This window comes from Calonectris borealis, chromosome 9, assembly GCF_964195595.1.
Source record: "Calonectris borealis chromosome 9, bCalBor7.hap1.2, whole genome shotgun sequence".
Taxonomy (NCBI): domain Eukaryota; kingdom Metazoa; phylum Chordata; class Aves; order Procellariiformes; family Procellariidae; genus Calonectris; species Calonectris borealis.
In genome coordinates this window covers 12,339,575-12,356,419 of record NC_134320.1, presented here as the reverse complement: position 1 = coordinate 12,356,419, position 16,845 = coordinate 12,339,575, and the positions used below count along the sequence as shown (strand labels likewise).

Here is a 16,845-nt window from a genome sequence, read left to right as displayed (position 1 = left end):
ACGACACTCATTGCACCCGCTTATGGGAATCTCAACAGGAACACAGATGAACCCCACACCAGAGGAACAACTTCTACCAACTGATAAAAAGCTGCATTACTACAAATGATGTACCTTATTTTCTCCATGTCTTTGTGTTGTCTAAAGCTACCTTTAGCTTAATTATCTCTACCTCAACAAGCCTGGCCTTATTCCGTGATTTATTTTTTTAAAAATACACATCTATGTCTGTCAAAATTACATAAGATACTTACTCACTACCATATTTAGCACTAGATGATCTCTTCTTTCGGTATTTTTCATGCGATTCATTCAGCTTTTCTACTATATCTATTATCTGTTTAAGTGTATGAAAAGTTGCTACAGAATCTTCAATTGTGAAGTTAGAATAATCATCTGGTTCTTTCCGTGGACCTTGATAGACTGCTATACTTCCGCAAGCCTCTACAAAAATTACCACAATTATCCCAATTAGAATTTCGATAATTAAATTAACAAACAGATCTAACTCTTACGTAAATGGTGATTCTGAAATGTAAAATTACTCTAGCTTATATATAAAATGGGTTAAGACAAAAGCAGGAGACAGTATCAACTAGACGTATTTACAGTTCTGTGGCTTGTTCTCTGCTGGTTGTGCTCAGCATCTTGAGCATCCAGCTCTTTCCCATTCACGTTAACAGAAGAACAATGCTTTCTTGCAACTCAACCATGTTCAACAGAATTCACTCCGTAGTCAGGAAAAGGAGAGCAAAGACAGAAGAGGAACTGGCTATAGATGTCTGTTTAGACTATTAAAGATACTGCATATATGCAAATTCAATTAGTACAATGTGATGTCTACTGTAAAGAAATGACTGAAGAATGTCTGATACCAGAGCACTAAGAAGACAAAAATATAATCTGTGTCTCTATTATTTTCAGGTAAATTGTTAAGACATCAAACTGGTGTTATGGGCCTAAAGAATTAAAGCTGACTAACATCAGTATAATTCTTCTGAATTATTATTTCAGTACCTTCCAACTTCTGTAGTTTAGACATGTTGATAGTGAAAAGTGAGTAAATTCTTTCTGTCTCTCTGTCTCCATCAATCTCAATTTGAGTATCAGCAGGAACATCTCTAAAAGGTGAAAAAGAGACGGGTAGTCAATATAAGTCATTCTTAAAAGGTTTGAAAGCAAGTAAAAAACGATTCTGTTTCAATATACTTAGCCTTTCAATATGTCTATCACTCATAGACAGCTTCACAATTGCTACACAAAACAGCATTTGTTGCAAGTGTTCTATAGAAACAGGCATATACAATTTTGAGGGCAATGAATACAGCAATAATAAAAATTGCTGTTTCCAATAGAATTTATTATTCAGTATGTCAAGAGAAAAATATTTCAAAAATATCAAAGTAAGGTTAATTGTTATTAAATGACAATTAAACACTTCTTTTAAAGTATACTATACTTGAAAGGTAACCAGGACAGAAGGACAAGATACATTCATAAACCAGAACAGTTAAAAAAACAGAAAGACAAAACCAACCAAAAGTTATTTAGTAACAGGAATCTTTTGAACTGTTGAGAAACCTAATATAGGAATGAACTGAGTAACACGGAAAAAGTATTATATATATTTTCAGAAAGTTATCTTGTAGGATTTATACTGAATTTTAGAAGACTGACTGAAATCTTTAGTCTGTAAATTTATGCAACCTATCCAGTTAAGGATAAGTTTATTTTTAAAAAAGATCAGAGCATTTGTTTGTTTTCAGAAATCAGCAGCTTAAAGAAAGGCATTAATAAGGCATTATAAGACGTTATTCGTTTTCCTGACATACCTACAAAACCCAAATGATTTGTCAGAATCTACATCCAAGATTATTTAGTTGATTTTCTGTGTGTTAAAATATGTGAGGTTAAAATAAAAAAGTGACTGTATAAAACAAGACAATGTCATTAGGGAAAGAACGATACTTCCAGGCTGAGCCCTCTGCAGCAAGGTATTTCAATTATTTCATATAGATGACCTAGGCATGTCATATTTCTGCATTCACCCTGGCATCTGAATAAACTTGAGCTATTAAATCTATTATTCTGTGTGGAAAGAAATCAACCATTCCATATTTCTGATTTACATGCTGAATTGGTTACCTTTATTTCATATGGTGGCTGATGAAGTAATAGACTTAGTAAAATCCAGTACTTCGGGCCTTATTAGTAAAGTATGTTTTTAGTAGTGTAACTTGCTAAAGTAGACATGGAAAGCCTTGCCTTCAGATTTTCAAGTTGTATAGTGCATCATACATTATTTGTTCTACAAAACATATGTATTTTCACTTGAGAAGCAACTTACGCAGTGCAACGAGCACAGCCCACTGTGTTCTCTAGCGTAGCCTTGCAGCAAAGCCAGTTCCCATTCAGAAAAGCAGAAGGATGGTAAAAACTAAGCCTCTTCTGGTTGCACCTCGTTACTCGGCAAAGAGCTTCTATCCACTCACTAGCTTCTACACAGTTATTTGCTTGGATATATAGCGGTTTTTCTCCATGTAGTACTTGAAACATCTGTTGAAGGAACGCAACAGTATTCTGCTCAGTAAAAAAAATCCAATTATTGAGCAACTCTGAATATGTCAAAATAGATTTCAAAGCTCAGGCAATTCAACAAAGCCAAATTAAGGCAGAAAGTGAGACAGGGCAGAAAAGACAACTTTCCACCTCTTTCATTTTACTATACAGCCCTGTTCAGGAGGAAAAAAAACCAAAACAAAACAGCTCCCTGTGTTCCGCCTACACCATTTCCTCATTCAAAAAAGAATCCTTAAAGAATTAGAACATGATGCATTTTATGTCCTCTTCATTCACATATCTTTAAATGTGACCTCAGACTTCATGCTTCATATCCTGAGAGTAACAGAAGATTCCCAGAAGTCTATCCTTTACCCATCCTCAGCCTAAGTAACAGCTGTACTTTTATCACTGCCTCAGAATTTTTGATTGAAATAACAGCAGAAATACTGATGTGTTACAGGTCCAGAATGAGGCTGTGAGCACAGACAACTGTCTCAGCTGATGAAGGTATTGTAGGAAGTTCTCATCAAAAGGAATAAATATAAGTTTGGTAATATTACATTTCTAGAAGAACGTAATATAATACACACTACCAATACCTTACATAAAAGTGCTTTATAATAAGGTCACAGTAGTTTTAACCTTCATTCCAGAAATTTGGAAAGGGGGGCAGAAGTCATAAAATCAGTCAGAAAAGTTGGTGCAGAGATCCAAATCTCGAGGTAAAATTCCATGTTCAGAGTACTTGGGAATACTGCATACAGCTTTTTATTCCTGATCCAAAAAAGATTTTTTGCTGAAGTGTTTAGTAGTAGGGTTTCAGTAACTCTATAAGCTAATTATAATCTTTTATTTAAAGAACACGTGAGGCATTACATATAAATTATCTTTTGACTCACATTTTTCTTGTTGAAGGAGCTCTCATCAAGTTTCTCCACTGCAAGAATGTTTTTGATTGGAATAGTGAAAATTGGTTCTTTATCTGTAAAAAATTGTAAACAGGTGAGTGAAGTGATTTTTAGAAGACTGTTTTATAACCTCAGTGTACCGATACTGTAGGTTAAGTTCTCAAAATGCGCATTTTTATTATTGAGAAAATGTACATGAATCACAGACAGAAGCATTTGGTAATCAGGGCAAAGGTAACTAAAACATATCATACGTACTTTAGGAAAAGAAAAAATTTATGCATTTTAAAAAGCACAAATAGATGCAAACACTTAGAAAATATTGAGAAAATAAAAATAATTGTAAAATAAACATAATTTACCTTGCTGTTTGTGATAGGTGAATTCTCTACTTGTTAGACAGAACCATCGCTTCTTGAAATTCTTTTTACCAATCCGAGTCCTACCCTGAGCTCTTTTGTACATTTCTCTGTAAAGACAGAATCAAATGAAATGCAACCATTAGTTTTCTGAAGAGCTTTCAAAACCATTTATTGAGATAACCCATTATTGTTCATCACGCAGCAACATAAAAATCTACTTCATTGTAGATTTAAAAAAAAAAAAAAATTATCTACAAGTTGTTCAAAATAGACCCTCAAGATTACCACCCAATATGGTGATCATGTACAGGGTTCCATAAACAGGAAAGGAGTTTGAAAAATACACAGTCCAGACTCTGTAGCAGTAAGTCTGGAGCGGGTACTTACTTATTCAGATCCAGAACTCAAAATTTTCCCAAAAGGGAGTAAGATGTATCCAGCTACAAGATACTTTCTTCCCTGCCACTTTCTACATGTGAATGTACTTGGCCTTATCTGGATCAGAAACTGAACATAAATGAAATGATGCTGAACATGACTCAATAGCAAGGGTAGACACAAACTGTATTCAGTACACTTTAGTACATAGTACTCACTGGCAACTATTTTTTTTTGATCAACAGCCATCAATTTATAATACAGATTAGCTTCTAAATTGCTATAACTAAGTGTTGATCCACTACAATTGTCTCCTTCATTTCTATTTAGTATTTTAATAAGAGGTACATTTCTTCCTTGTTTGAAATTCGGATAGTTGTTTCACAGAAGAATCTTTATTTGCTATGAATCTGCCTCTCAGGTAAATACAAATATTTCTTCCCCATAAATGTTGTTTGAATTAATTCATCAGCTATTCTTGATCAACTTCAAAAAAAAGACAGTTCATTTCCTAGAAAGAGTGATTTTCACCTCAAATTTTTATAAAAGCATTCTCTCATTTACCATTAAGGATTCCAATTATAGGGTAATTTTTTCCCCTACTTTAAAGGCAGAACATTTAGCTGGCTGGGCTTAAACAGCATGCAAAGTAATTCTAAATTAAATTAATCCGTTCTTTTAAAATACACTTTAACAATCCTGAATAAACCATCACAGAGCACACACTGAATTGTAACAGAAATGCAGACAGGCTTCAATAGATTTTAAGCTGCTTTTCATTATTTTTTCCAAAGTATTTAAAAGGTGAGTTATGTAAGTTTACAGCTGTTGGTTTAAACTAATTCTGCAAACTAACAAAGAATTATCACAAATTACAAATATCATAATTTCTACAGTACATCAAACATTTTAATGAGCATTAATCTGATGTGGGCGTTAATGAAAAAACAGTAAAGTCAATTCTGTTTTGCATGATATAGATTCAAGATGTATTTACCCTTCTTTTAGATGTACTGGCTCACTCAGACCACTGGGCTCTCTACTTTCAGTAGAGGAAACATCATCTAGGAACTTAAAGAAAAATACACAGGGAATATATACTATTCAGAAACACAGAACAACCAAAAGCTATTTTGAAAATATACATGTACAGTTTCTCCCATAACAGAACAATTACTTTATGCAACCGATGAAATGAAAATATATTGCAGGGACTTGGAACAAGGTAACAAGGGATGCCCATAAGCCACACAAGATTTCTTTAATTAGTTCCTAAACAGCAGATCTAATAAAGTCTGTTTCAAAAAAATTATACGTCTTCTTTTAAACTAAATTAGCTTATTCCACTATGTATAACTCTTGTGTATTCGATTGTGTGGATGTTTGTTTTTTTCTTTTTTTTAAAAAGATCTGAAATGGACCACAACTTTTCTTTTTCTCTCTAGTAGAAAACTGAACAATAACACAACCGTCTAATAATTAAGACTGATCAGATACATCAACCATAAAAAAAAAAATATAGTTGAAAGGTACCTTTTTAACAGATTCAGTAAATTTTTCTTCTTGAAATGTTTTGAAAAACTCACACATAAATGTCTCCTTGAAACTTGACTGAAAGAAAAGGTATATTGACATAAACAACCTTTCAAAGAATGTTGTCTATGAAATAAGAAAGAATTTTAGTAGCCTTACAAGTTTGCTTTTGGTCAAACTTCCCCAACTCCCCAAAGTCTGGATGGCTTTTGATATAAGAGTTAATGTTCTAGAAGTCTGTGCGTCCTAAAATAAAGAAACAAAATTCAGAAGTCGCTTTTTTTTTCACAATTCCAGGTAAAACTTTGATTTTAAAATGAAAATGTCACAAAAAATATTGTATTACACAATGTAGTACAGGTGACACATCTTTACTCCTTTTCTTATTCACCCAAAGAGAAGAAATGCGTATGCAGTATTGTCCTCTATTAGCACTTGTGCTTTGCGAATATATGTATATTTTATAAGCTACTGCACAGTGTTCAATATTTTACTCACTACCACTAGAATTTAGTGTTAGTGCTTGGAAAAATATTTTTACCTATAAAACATCTCAACCCCCCCTCAAATCCTGTAATTTTTACTACACATCTAATGCTTCTGGACTATTCAACACTTGACACTAAACATAATGAACTATTGCTGGACAAATGGTGGAAATTTTCATGATACAAAGTGAACTTAAAACTTGGTCTTTAAGGCTTTTGCCTAATTTGATTGCTACCTCACTGCTTGTGTTTTAGTACAGGATTATAAACACAGCCACAGACAGGGGCCTTGCTGTTCCCTTTAAAATGTTTAACCCTCAAGTGATAAAATCCTGTAATCTTTTTACTCAATGAACTGGAATGAATTTGAGTAAGTAAGTACATTTTTTTCTTTTGAAAGCACAACACACTTAAGTAGATAAAATAAGCTGATAAAGATAACCTCTGGAGCAGGAGTTTTCATACATATTCTGTATTTTATGTGAAAATAATACAGTATTTTTTTCTTATCTCCATATTCCTGTCTTTGAAGATTATTTTTTTTATGCATACCTACTTGACAATTTGAAAACTGAAAATGGAAGATTTGGCAACCCACTGCAACTAGTGGAGTCCAGAATAAATACACAGACCAATTATTGGATAACTCTACAACCTCTGTTTAAGACACAAATGGAAAAATTTTTTTAAAAGTAAAAGTGACATCTGGATATTTAACTTCCACAGTGGAAGGAACCAATGCAGTTTAGGCATACGCCTTAAAGAACCCTCCGTCATGCTGCCATTCTAACAAAGCAGCACATTCCCAAAAAAGGCACAGCGTCTTTAATATCCGTGGCTCTTCTACATCATTTGAGAACACCTCATAAAGACTGAGAAATCTGATGCTTAAAGAACTGCAAATGTCTTAGTTCCTTTTGTGAAGTATAAAATTGAGAACTCAACCTAGAGACGTTTAGTAATCTTATTCCCAGTTGCAGACCCACTGAGAGTAACTTATGCCTTCCCAGATAAACAGATCTGACAGTTATGAATAAAACAGAACAAAGCTTCACGAAACTTACTGGATGGTGAGGTCGTAAATGAAAAGTATGAGGTGAGACTACGGCTACAGCAAAGAAACGAAGAAACACAAAGCTGCTCACTGCAGAATACTGTACATGAGGGTCATCTGCAGAGAAAAACCATGAAATGTAACATGCACTAAACTTAATAGGAAATAATGAAGACAGTCAACATAAAAATCCTTAGGAAGATAACATCAGAGCAGACATTTGTATTTTAAAACAGAATAGAAAAATCAATGAAGTGCATGAAATGAGAAAGGTGATCATGGTAAGAAATGTTCTACTTATAACGGAGGGTTTATTTCTCCGAAAACAAGTTCTGTTCTCATAAAACTGGCTCATCAGCCCCACTACTAGGAACGATGAGATCACTGCAAGCATTTACACAGTGTTGATTAGGTAGGGCTGCATGCACATTGAACCAAAAGAGAAAACACTGTAGCAGTTACCTTTAAACACTAGGGCTATCGGGTTTATTCACCCGTAAAGCTAATCACCGATCAACTCAAATACATTAATGCTGCCCAACAAATGCAGTCAACCCATATGAACAACTTTAACTCCAATTCTGAGTTGCATCATAAAACCATGGCGTTATATAATTTTGATGCTGTAAATGAGGATTTTTCTTAGTTAATATTTTGGGTATATTTACAGCTTTACACCGGGAAATATGGTGGGATCACGTTCTTACTCTAATGACCACTTCATTCTGATCTGCCTGGGAAGTTAGCTATTCTGAAAGGATTGTCTTAACTAGAGACTTTATGGCGTCAGTTCCAGTGACAAACATGAATCAAAGAAAGGCTCCAGATTATGAGAAGTATATTCTTCCTTTGTAGCTTATTATATGACATTGCAGATTTTAATTGACTGAAGTATAAGAGTATTTCAGACCCACCACATTATTCTTGTATTAAAACCATTCTGAAGGAGTAAAACTTGTTCTAATACTGGTCACATTAACCACCCTCCCCAAAACTACCCATAAGTAGTAAAGCTGGACACTTAAGTTATGAATATGCTAGTTATAGTTAACATAGTTGCAGTTCATGTAGTTAAGATGTAAATACCGAATTTATTTTCAAGTTTACATCTTGCTTCTTTAGAAGCAACGAACAGATCAGCTCTTCCAAATTTTACATATCTTTCAACTAAATCACTTCCTGTATTACTTGTGCTTTTCTTCTAGTATCTCATACTTTTGGTGCTGACTTCTTATTTGCTGCTGTTTTGCAGTGTTTCTGACTTGCTACATTTTTGTATCAGAAAACACAAAATTGTTGCTGATTGACCACAAGGCTTTACTATAACTTACAGACTGACAGAAAAACAAATGCCTGATTGTCAAGGTATGAAGTTCAGGGCACAGCTTTGGACAAGGCAAGAATTTTAACAATCCCCATAAGGTAACTGCAGAAGTTAAGTATTTTACTCTGAACACCATTTTCAAAAGTTTTTAGAGAATACTTACTTGGAAATCTTTTAGCAGCCAGATGCCTCAAAGAATAAAAAACATCACACATTAGGGTAGGACAACTTATACTTGACTGTACAATTTCACGGAATACTTTGTCTACATAATAGCGTAGATTTTCCTGCAATTATGAAAAAAGGTATTTTTTCAGACCATTAACACTTGCATTTCTATGTTTTTTTCCTGAACACAAACATAACGCTACAATTCCGTTTTTCAAAACACTGCCTGACTATTCAATTATGCATTTTATTACAGTGCATATTTTAAAAGCCTCATGATATTTATATGGGATTACTAGTGCTAAAAGATAGGTTAATGATATTCACTTACATTAAAGTATATAGGCAGTGTCTGGCAATATCCAACATTTTACAAAGAAGGAGCACTTCCCCTGCATACCTAGTGAATATTAATTTAGTTTGTTGCAGCTACTATTGCCTTAGCTTCCTCTGGTAACAGGCAAGTGGCAAGCAAAACTTCAATGAAAAGTGTTAAAGCAGTCCTAATTAGCTACTTCATCATCTAGATGCTGAGTACAGAACATCAGGAATCACAACACCCAAAAAATTGGTAAGGAAGACTGTAATCCTCTGTTCAGTTTCTCCTCCCTGTCCCATTTTCTGCTGGACTTTTCCTTTGCTGTTTTTATAAACAGGGATAAGAAAATACAACTTTTCCTTTGTTTACTCTGGAATCAGAGAATTGTACTGCTACTTTAAGTTACTCATTTTCCGTTACACAGAGCTGCTTTTTAAAATGTTTTTCTATCAGATTTTAAGAAAGTTTAAATTAGGAAAAACAGATTAGGAAACTCACCATATTAATTTCTACATTATCCCCTTCTCTTAATTTGATGGGATCTATTTCACAGGGTTTAGGAGACTCACATATCTGAAACAAACAAACAAAACTATACAAGTTCAGTTTTTCAGACAGAAAGCATGGAAACGCACCTATTTAAAATCTAGATTCTGTCCTAGATTCAGGGGTAAAACTAAAAAGGTTCTAACGATCCATAACAGCACGAAATAATCATCCTCACTTTTGTGTGTGCCTTTTTACATGGATCAATTATAGAAAGCATCATGTGGGTAAATTCTGCAATGTGTTAGAGGCTGAAGCAACTGTCATTGACTGTTTACTTTCAAGCATCTGGAACATAAAATAACAAAAAGCAGCTCCTCCCACTAAACTTAACCAATTATTGCTCAATTTAACTTTCCTCTAGAATTACCCCAACTGAGCGATTACTACCACACAGGGAGCTGTAAGAAGAATGCCTATCAAAGAGACATGATACCCCAGGGGGCTAAGTGTCCTGAAAACAGTTTCAGTAGGATAACCTACCTCATCAATAACAGGTTTCAAAGTAACCTTTAGGTAGTGCTTCCCCACTATTTTCATCATTTCATCTACACACCGAGTTGCTAACGAGTTGCCTCTGAAGACTGTGTTTGCTTCTCTGTAAGAAAAGAATTGATTTCAGTTGAACAGGAAAAAATAAGAAGCTCAGTTACAAAATTTGATGAATACTTTATCTTGATATTAAATAATTATTTTTTGAAAACATTTTTTCCTATATTTCAGCCAGGAATTCCAGAACCTAGATATCCAGCTTACAATGGCCCTCAGGAACAGAAAAAGAATAAACAAGAATATTATTACAGCTATTACCCAAACCAGGAATATAAATAAAACCATAAGGAAAAGCCTAAGAAATTTTAGACAACGGAAGTTATAATCCAGTGCTGAATGTGAGAAAGAACAATTGGAGGAAATTCCAAAATAATGAAGACTTGTACCTCACCAATACACAATTCTTCTTCCAACAGTCCTGGTGAAAAAAATCTTAGAGCTACAATAAATAGCATACTGCTACACTACACTGATAAACTCAGACACTTTAACCAAAACATGGTTAATCTAGGGTTATGCTTCTTATTCACTACAGCTGTTGAAGAAAACTGAGAGCCAGCTGTGCAAAGTAAATCTTTCTAATCTGAGAGATTTAGTTTAATCTTTGCTACAGTTCAATTATAACGGAAAGGAATGTGTGTACTAAAATGCAATCCAGAGGATTAGCTTCCATGAGTCACCTCTTTCTACACAGTTAAATTGTCTCACCTTACTTAAATCTGGAATAGGTCAGCTTTGAAATAAACCATCCTGTGGTGACAAAAACCCTTCCAAATCTCCACAGGACGTGTCTCAGCACCTCAGTGGCCACTACTCAGGTCTACTTCATTTCTCTCCTAACCACAGAGCTACAAATTCGCAGGCCATACACTGCTACTTGGAAAAACTCCTGTGCTTGCTACTTTCAAGGCATACAGGAGGACACGTACTTACTTAGAAGGCATCTCTGCAGAAAAAGAATACCCCTTATTTAAGTCACATACTAAAGGAAACAGGGTAAGATTCTCAGCAATTTTTAAAATGTAAAGTACCAATCTAATGACCAGTAAAATTTGAAGAGTGGCCAAATGATGACGTTTTAAAATAAAATAAAAACTATGTGCTCTTAGACACGACTCTAGACTGCTAGCTTGCTATGTTTAGCTGTATACTAGCTCCAAGAAAATTTTACAAAATTTTACCAAATAGCACACAATCATTAACTCTGACTCCCAGCTTCAATGATTTTAATGAATGAATTTTATAAACTAGCATTAAAAGATGAATGTATTTAGTCAGTTTTACATAATGAGAGAAAGAAATTCTTACTTATCAATGCTTACTTATCATGTAAGACCTTTTGTATCATGAAGCCCCTTGAAACTCTACGAATAATTTTAAAAGCCATGACATCACTAAACATTAAATACATACTGGGTGTCCTTCAGATCTAGTTCTGCCACTGCAGCAACAAATGGAACTAGCTTATGGTGGTGTAGCAATAATCGTACAAGAGGGAGAACAGCATCATACTTGTCTCGACAAACTTCACTCAGTATGTAGGCAGCAGATGCAGAAATCGGCTGTGAGAAAGCAGAATGTGAAATCACGAGTGAAGGAGTTAAATGTTCTTCATGTATTTGGCAAAGTACAGATCAAATCTAACAAGACTATAGACATAGCTTCTTAAAAGAAAGTTTCAACATTTGCTGTATAACATGGCAATTAGAAGTTCACATTCTACAGAAATACTTAATTGAACAATTGGTATCATCTATTCTATACTTGACGTTTAAGAATGAAATTCAGCATCTACTCACCCTTCTCATTCTCCCTAAAGGGTTAGAGTATGGCTTTGTCACAACTCCAAGTAAGAGGTAGTAAGCAATTGCTTTACTATAATGTCATATATCTTTATAGGACTTTTAAAACTATAATCAGAGCAGATTAAAATACAGTTCTCACACTTCCAAAGTGTCTGTCGCCATTCTACAGTTGGGAATTTCAATACAAAAACTTATCAAGTTATTTCATTTAAGTAAAAAAGACAGCTGCTGACTGCTGCTAGCTACACACTCAGCTCTTTCTGAATTCCAGTGAAGTAGTACTCGAATATGGGCTAGCAAAAGTTTTAGTCGCAGTCTGCTTCCTCTTTACCTTTCTTCTCCTCTGCCAGTATTTCACCAATACTGACGTGAAGAAAGGCTATAAGAGACCTGTGTCATACAGGACTGCATAATTCATTTTAAGTTTTCGTTTTAAAAGAAATTTTCCACAAAAGTACCTGAACATCTGATGATTTTAGCAGCAAGTTTCTTAGAGAAGCATAGTATTCAGATGGCAGTACAGAGTCTTCAGTATAACAGATATTTAATCTAAGTGATCCCAAATCATCAGTTTTAGAAGACTTGTTTCCATTTTCTCTTGGTTGAAGTAAGTACCTGAAAGCAACAGGGCAATTCTAAAATCTTAGATTCAGATTTCATTGATTTGACTAATTCTACAATAAAGCAAAGTATCACATTTTATTATTTCAGTATACATAAATGGAGTCTGAAAACTGGCAATAAAATTCACATGAAAAAACTTGAGACACAAAAGAAAAAAAAAAGGAGCAGCATTTGATGCACCTTTAGCACATAGTGAATCATATATTTATTTTCTCATATCTTTCCAAACAGTGAAATAGGATATACTTCTTGTAGCTCAACTGCGACAGCAGGAATAGTTAGAAATTATATGGACCTTCTCATTTCACATCTAGGTTATATTTAGGGTGTTGGACATTGCGGATGGAACAGCTAGTGTCCAGTATTAAATGGTCTAGTCTGAAACCAGTAAAAATACATAATATTATCAGGCTGCATTCCCGAGAAACAAGTAAGATTAAAGGAAAAAACCTGTGCTTTTTTCCTACTCTCAATACAAAATATATTAAACAATTCTTCACTGGCTTTTGCTGTAGTTCAGCTGTATTCCAACAGGAGGTGCAGCCTTACAAAAATTTTAACAGCTTTTAAGTAGTGTCACAGTATAGCTTCAACATTCAGCTTGACAAACTGAAATCATATCTTCAAATATTCTTTTACAATCATTTATATTTGTACTTCTACAATCAGGAGATCAGACTTTTTTTAATAATTAGATGCATTGCTCATGAAGGCATGCTAATATAAAGTAAAACTGATCTACAAGGAGAACCTCTACTTAACAGCATGACTCTTAGGCTTACTTTCCCAATATTTAGCACTAGTGATACTGTTTTATCTGCTGTACTTAAGCTGTATTCAAAAACATTTTATGTAAATTAGTAATAGTAGAAAAAATTAGTTATTTTTAATCACACAACTGTTTTTGATAAGCAGATCATAATTGGATATGAGGATGTTCAATACAAGGTATGCCTACAAAGTATATTAGCAGACACAAACCTCTCTATCGATGCTTCAAGTGAACCGGACATGAATCAGGTCAATTCAAAAAGCTATATGAACACAATACACTGGTAATGAGTCCATGCTAATATAACCTTTCTCTTAGCAGATTGTTATCAGAGGCATGTCATTATGTCAATATGGTTATCCAGCTTTTGATCAGTTCAGAGCACTGGCAGAACAAGCCTGTGTCTGCAATACACAGTGTAAAAAAATTGAAAATACTGACACAAACATTTGTTATGTTTAGGATCACATTCAAACACCAAGACTAAGAATCAGAGTTCAACTTTGACACGTCCAAGACACTTGGAGTCTGAGGTGGGTACGGGGAGGACAGCCATAATAGTTCCTGGTCAAGACCTGTGTTCCATTTGGTTCCTATTTACCCACTTCCTTCCTATGTGTTTTCTACGTGGATTTGTGAGGGCTTCCTCCACTCTTTTCCCTCTACTGAAATGTGCACTAAAAGCAGAATATTCTACACACTTTGAGGCATTCGAATCTGTTGTACTGATCAGTTCCTGCCACCAAGCATTTGGGACAGTAAAGGGGCTAGGGACTGGCTCCTACTTGCAAGAACTTCAGAAGGGAGGTTGCTGCTATGTTATAAGCAGAGGTCTCTCTTCCCTGAATTCCCTTCATGCCTTACACTTCCAGCTTTTAAACTTCTGTGCCTGCTCCTCTGAAATGACATTGGGTTGGTTCCAGAAGATACTTTTTGAACCTCCCCAACGTTAAAAAAAAAAAAAAAATGCCATACTTAATGATTATTTTTAAATAAACTCTTCATCAGTCATTCTGGAAGTCTGAGTTAGGAATTTAATTACAAGTGATGCAATTCTGAGAAGTGCCAGGTTTGCTGGTTAGGCTGAGAAGCACACAGATTGCTAAAATTCACCAAGCTGACTGAAAGATAGTTAGGGTCAGCCTTCCCTTTTTTCACTCTCCACACTTTCCCCTCAAACGCATGAACTATTCTGTGGGAGTGGGCAGACTGGGGGGGAGACAAGAGCTATATGTACCCTCTGGCAAGGTTAATTATTGAGCAGGGAAACTCTAGAAAGACGTTCTACCTAGACTAAAAGAGGAAGACATATTTTAAAGGATAGTTAGAATAAAACATATCCTTTGCAAGAGAAGATCTGCAAGACAGAAGCAAATTCACTTCTGAGCCACCATTTCTCACCATGCTTGAAAGGAATCATTTCTTAACACCTTCACAGGAACTTTAATTTCTCCTAGAAAGACGTCTTGTACCAAATTTCCATTATTCCATAGGTCAACCCTGAAAATAAGAACATTGCTTAATTTTTTTCCTCCCAGAGAGAAATAAAAATCTTCAAGTTAACAGTAACTGCCTTACAGCACTAATCCACATGCACGCAGGCAGGAAATGTTAGAAATCTCACTCCATTCTAATTAAATCAAGAAAAATCAAACGAGTGGCTTATTAACCCATAAAGAACAGATAACGAAACAAACAGTGAGAGTTAGACTCGCAGACCTTGCATCAGTAAATAAAAGTGATACTGGCAACATACATGTATTCTGAGCAGTCTCTACCCCCAAAACTGTGCACATTTCTTCTCAGGTAATTCAAGTGAACTTTTTAACCAATATATTTACATATCCCTAACTAATTGCTAAAATTTGGCATACTGCAATGCCACACCAAGACATGCGCTTGTTTTCCAAACAGCAGCTCATATGCTTACAACCTCAAAAGGAATCACAGACTCCAGACATGCACCTTGGGTTTTTTCTATTACTTCTTACCTCTCTGACATTTCTGACAGACAGCAGTTGTTAAGAAGAACAAAAAAAATTAATACTAGATTTGTTGGGGCATGACTATTTTTCTAAATATATTTGCATCTATAATGAAATATACAATTCTAATTAAGATATTCATGAAGTTAATAGTTAAAAATGCACATACCAAATTAGTTCTATAATGGCTATTAAAACTAACCACTAAATTCTTCTTCTGATGCCTGTTAGGAAACATATGCTAGCCTTGAAGTCTCTTTATCATTCAGTCGATTTGGTGCATGTATGTGCATGAGCACAATAAAGAAAAGAAACTGAGTACAGGGGCTCTCAACTGTTCTAACTACACAGCACAAATACAGACAGACCTGCTCTAAGGGTAAAGGAGCAGAAAAGGTGAATATACTTTGAAGTATTCTTTGCATTTGCAAGGAAAAGATGCAACGCAAATGTTCCTCTAAGAAGCAATGTGAAACCGTAAGAATCTCATAAATGAGGCTTTCCCCCTCTGTTTTTACTAAAACAGCCAACTACATTTGAAACCATAGACTAGCATCAGGTATGCTATTATCCTTCAGTACAAGTTCTATTATCAATCTTGTGTCCAGATTAATATATATTGATAGGAGGTCCTCAAGCCTCTTTACTCAGAGGCACAGGAAACAAGTTTAGGCTGCCAGATACACTCTACCACTATTTTCTTAAAAACAAACCCCCTCATCTTCAATAAGAAAACACACTAAAAAATTCAAGTAATTTTATATGTTAGAAGGATCTTTTCTACAAGTCTAATCAATAATTCTCTGGTGTTACACTAAAATAAAACCTTTCTTTATTGTCTTGATGATAAAATACTATGATTTATTAATGATAAAACAAATTACTTTCTAATCTATATAACTTACCTGACTTCTAGTTTCTCAATATCTTCTTCTTCCACCTGAAACTGGGACTTTTTGGTGTAACTGCTAGACCTGGTTACCTGCAAGTAAATTCCTCCTATTAACACACCTTTTACTGTTGTATTATGGATGTCAAAAAACGAAGAAAACCCTAGCTCTTTAACATTGGTAAATAGTTACTGTTCCTTTTAAAAAGGAAAAAGTTCAGTTCACCAAACAATATGCCCTTTGACAGAAAGCAGGTAAAAAATGGGACAAGAAGGGTTTGTGGTGGAGCCTGATAAGGGCTAGCTGATATCTAAGGGAATTATAGTATAGATCTATTAGAAAAAACAAGAAAGAAAAAAACCATGAAACTGGCAAGAATTTCTTTGGTTTCAGCATGAGCCCTAAAAAAGCATTAAAGTTAATTCGGAGATGTTTAAGGAAACAACAAATAAGAAGTTCACTCTTCTTGCCATAGTTATACCACAATTGTAACCTTATTTTAATTTTCCTCATTTCTTGACTGATTGCATTCTCAGCTTAACTCCAATAAATCATAAGTCATAAAGTTATTGGAG

At 34.6% G+C, this 16,845-nt stretch overlaps 1 protein-coding gene across 3 annotated transcripts in view; it reads right to left on the bottom strand.

Annotated features, from left to right (window-relative positions):
- Positions 1-16,845, bottom strand: part of RASA2 (RAS p21 protein activator 2) — a 49,054-nt gene that overhangs the window by 956 nt on the left and 31,253 nt on the right. For 2 of the 3 annotated variants that reach the window (XM_075158268.1, XM_075158270.1), the window contains 16 exons: positions 16,286-16,362; positions 14,797-14,895; positions 12,458-12,614; positions 11,608-11,756; positions 10,126-10,240; positions 9,595-9,669; positions 8,773-8,896; positions 7,296-7,402; positions 5,903-5,989; positions 5,744-5,821; positions 5,208-5,281; positions 3,833-3,939; positions 3,462-3,544; positions 2,348-2,556; positions 1,018-1,121; positions 255-444 (listed from right to left, as the gene is read on the bottom strand). In XM_075158268.1, coding sequence (XP_075014369.1) covers positions 255-444; positions 1,018-1,121; positions 2,348-2,556; positions 3,462-3,544; positions 3,833-3,939; positions 5,208-5,281; positions 5,744-5,821; positions 5,903-5,989; positions 7,296-7,402; positions 8,773-8,896; positions 9,595-9,669; positions 10,126-10,240; positions 11,608-11,756; positions 12,458-12,614; positions 14,797-14,895; positions 16,286-16,362 — 1,835 coding nt within the window. The remainder of the gene's footprint in view (positions 1-254; positions 445-1,017; positions 1,122-2,347; positions 2,557-3,461; positions 3,545-3,832; positions 3,940-5,207; positions 5,282-5,743; positions 5,822-5,902; positions 5,990-7,295; positions 7,403-8,772; positions 8,897-9,594; positions 9,670-10,125; positions 10,241-11,607; positions 11,757-12,457; positions 12,615-14,796; positions 14,896-16,285; positions 16,363-16,845) is intronic. The other variant, XM_075158269.1, reaches the window with a different exon arrangement.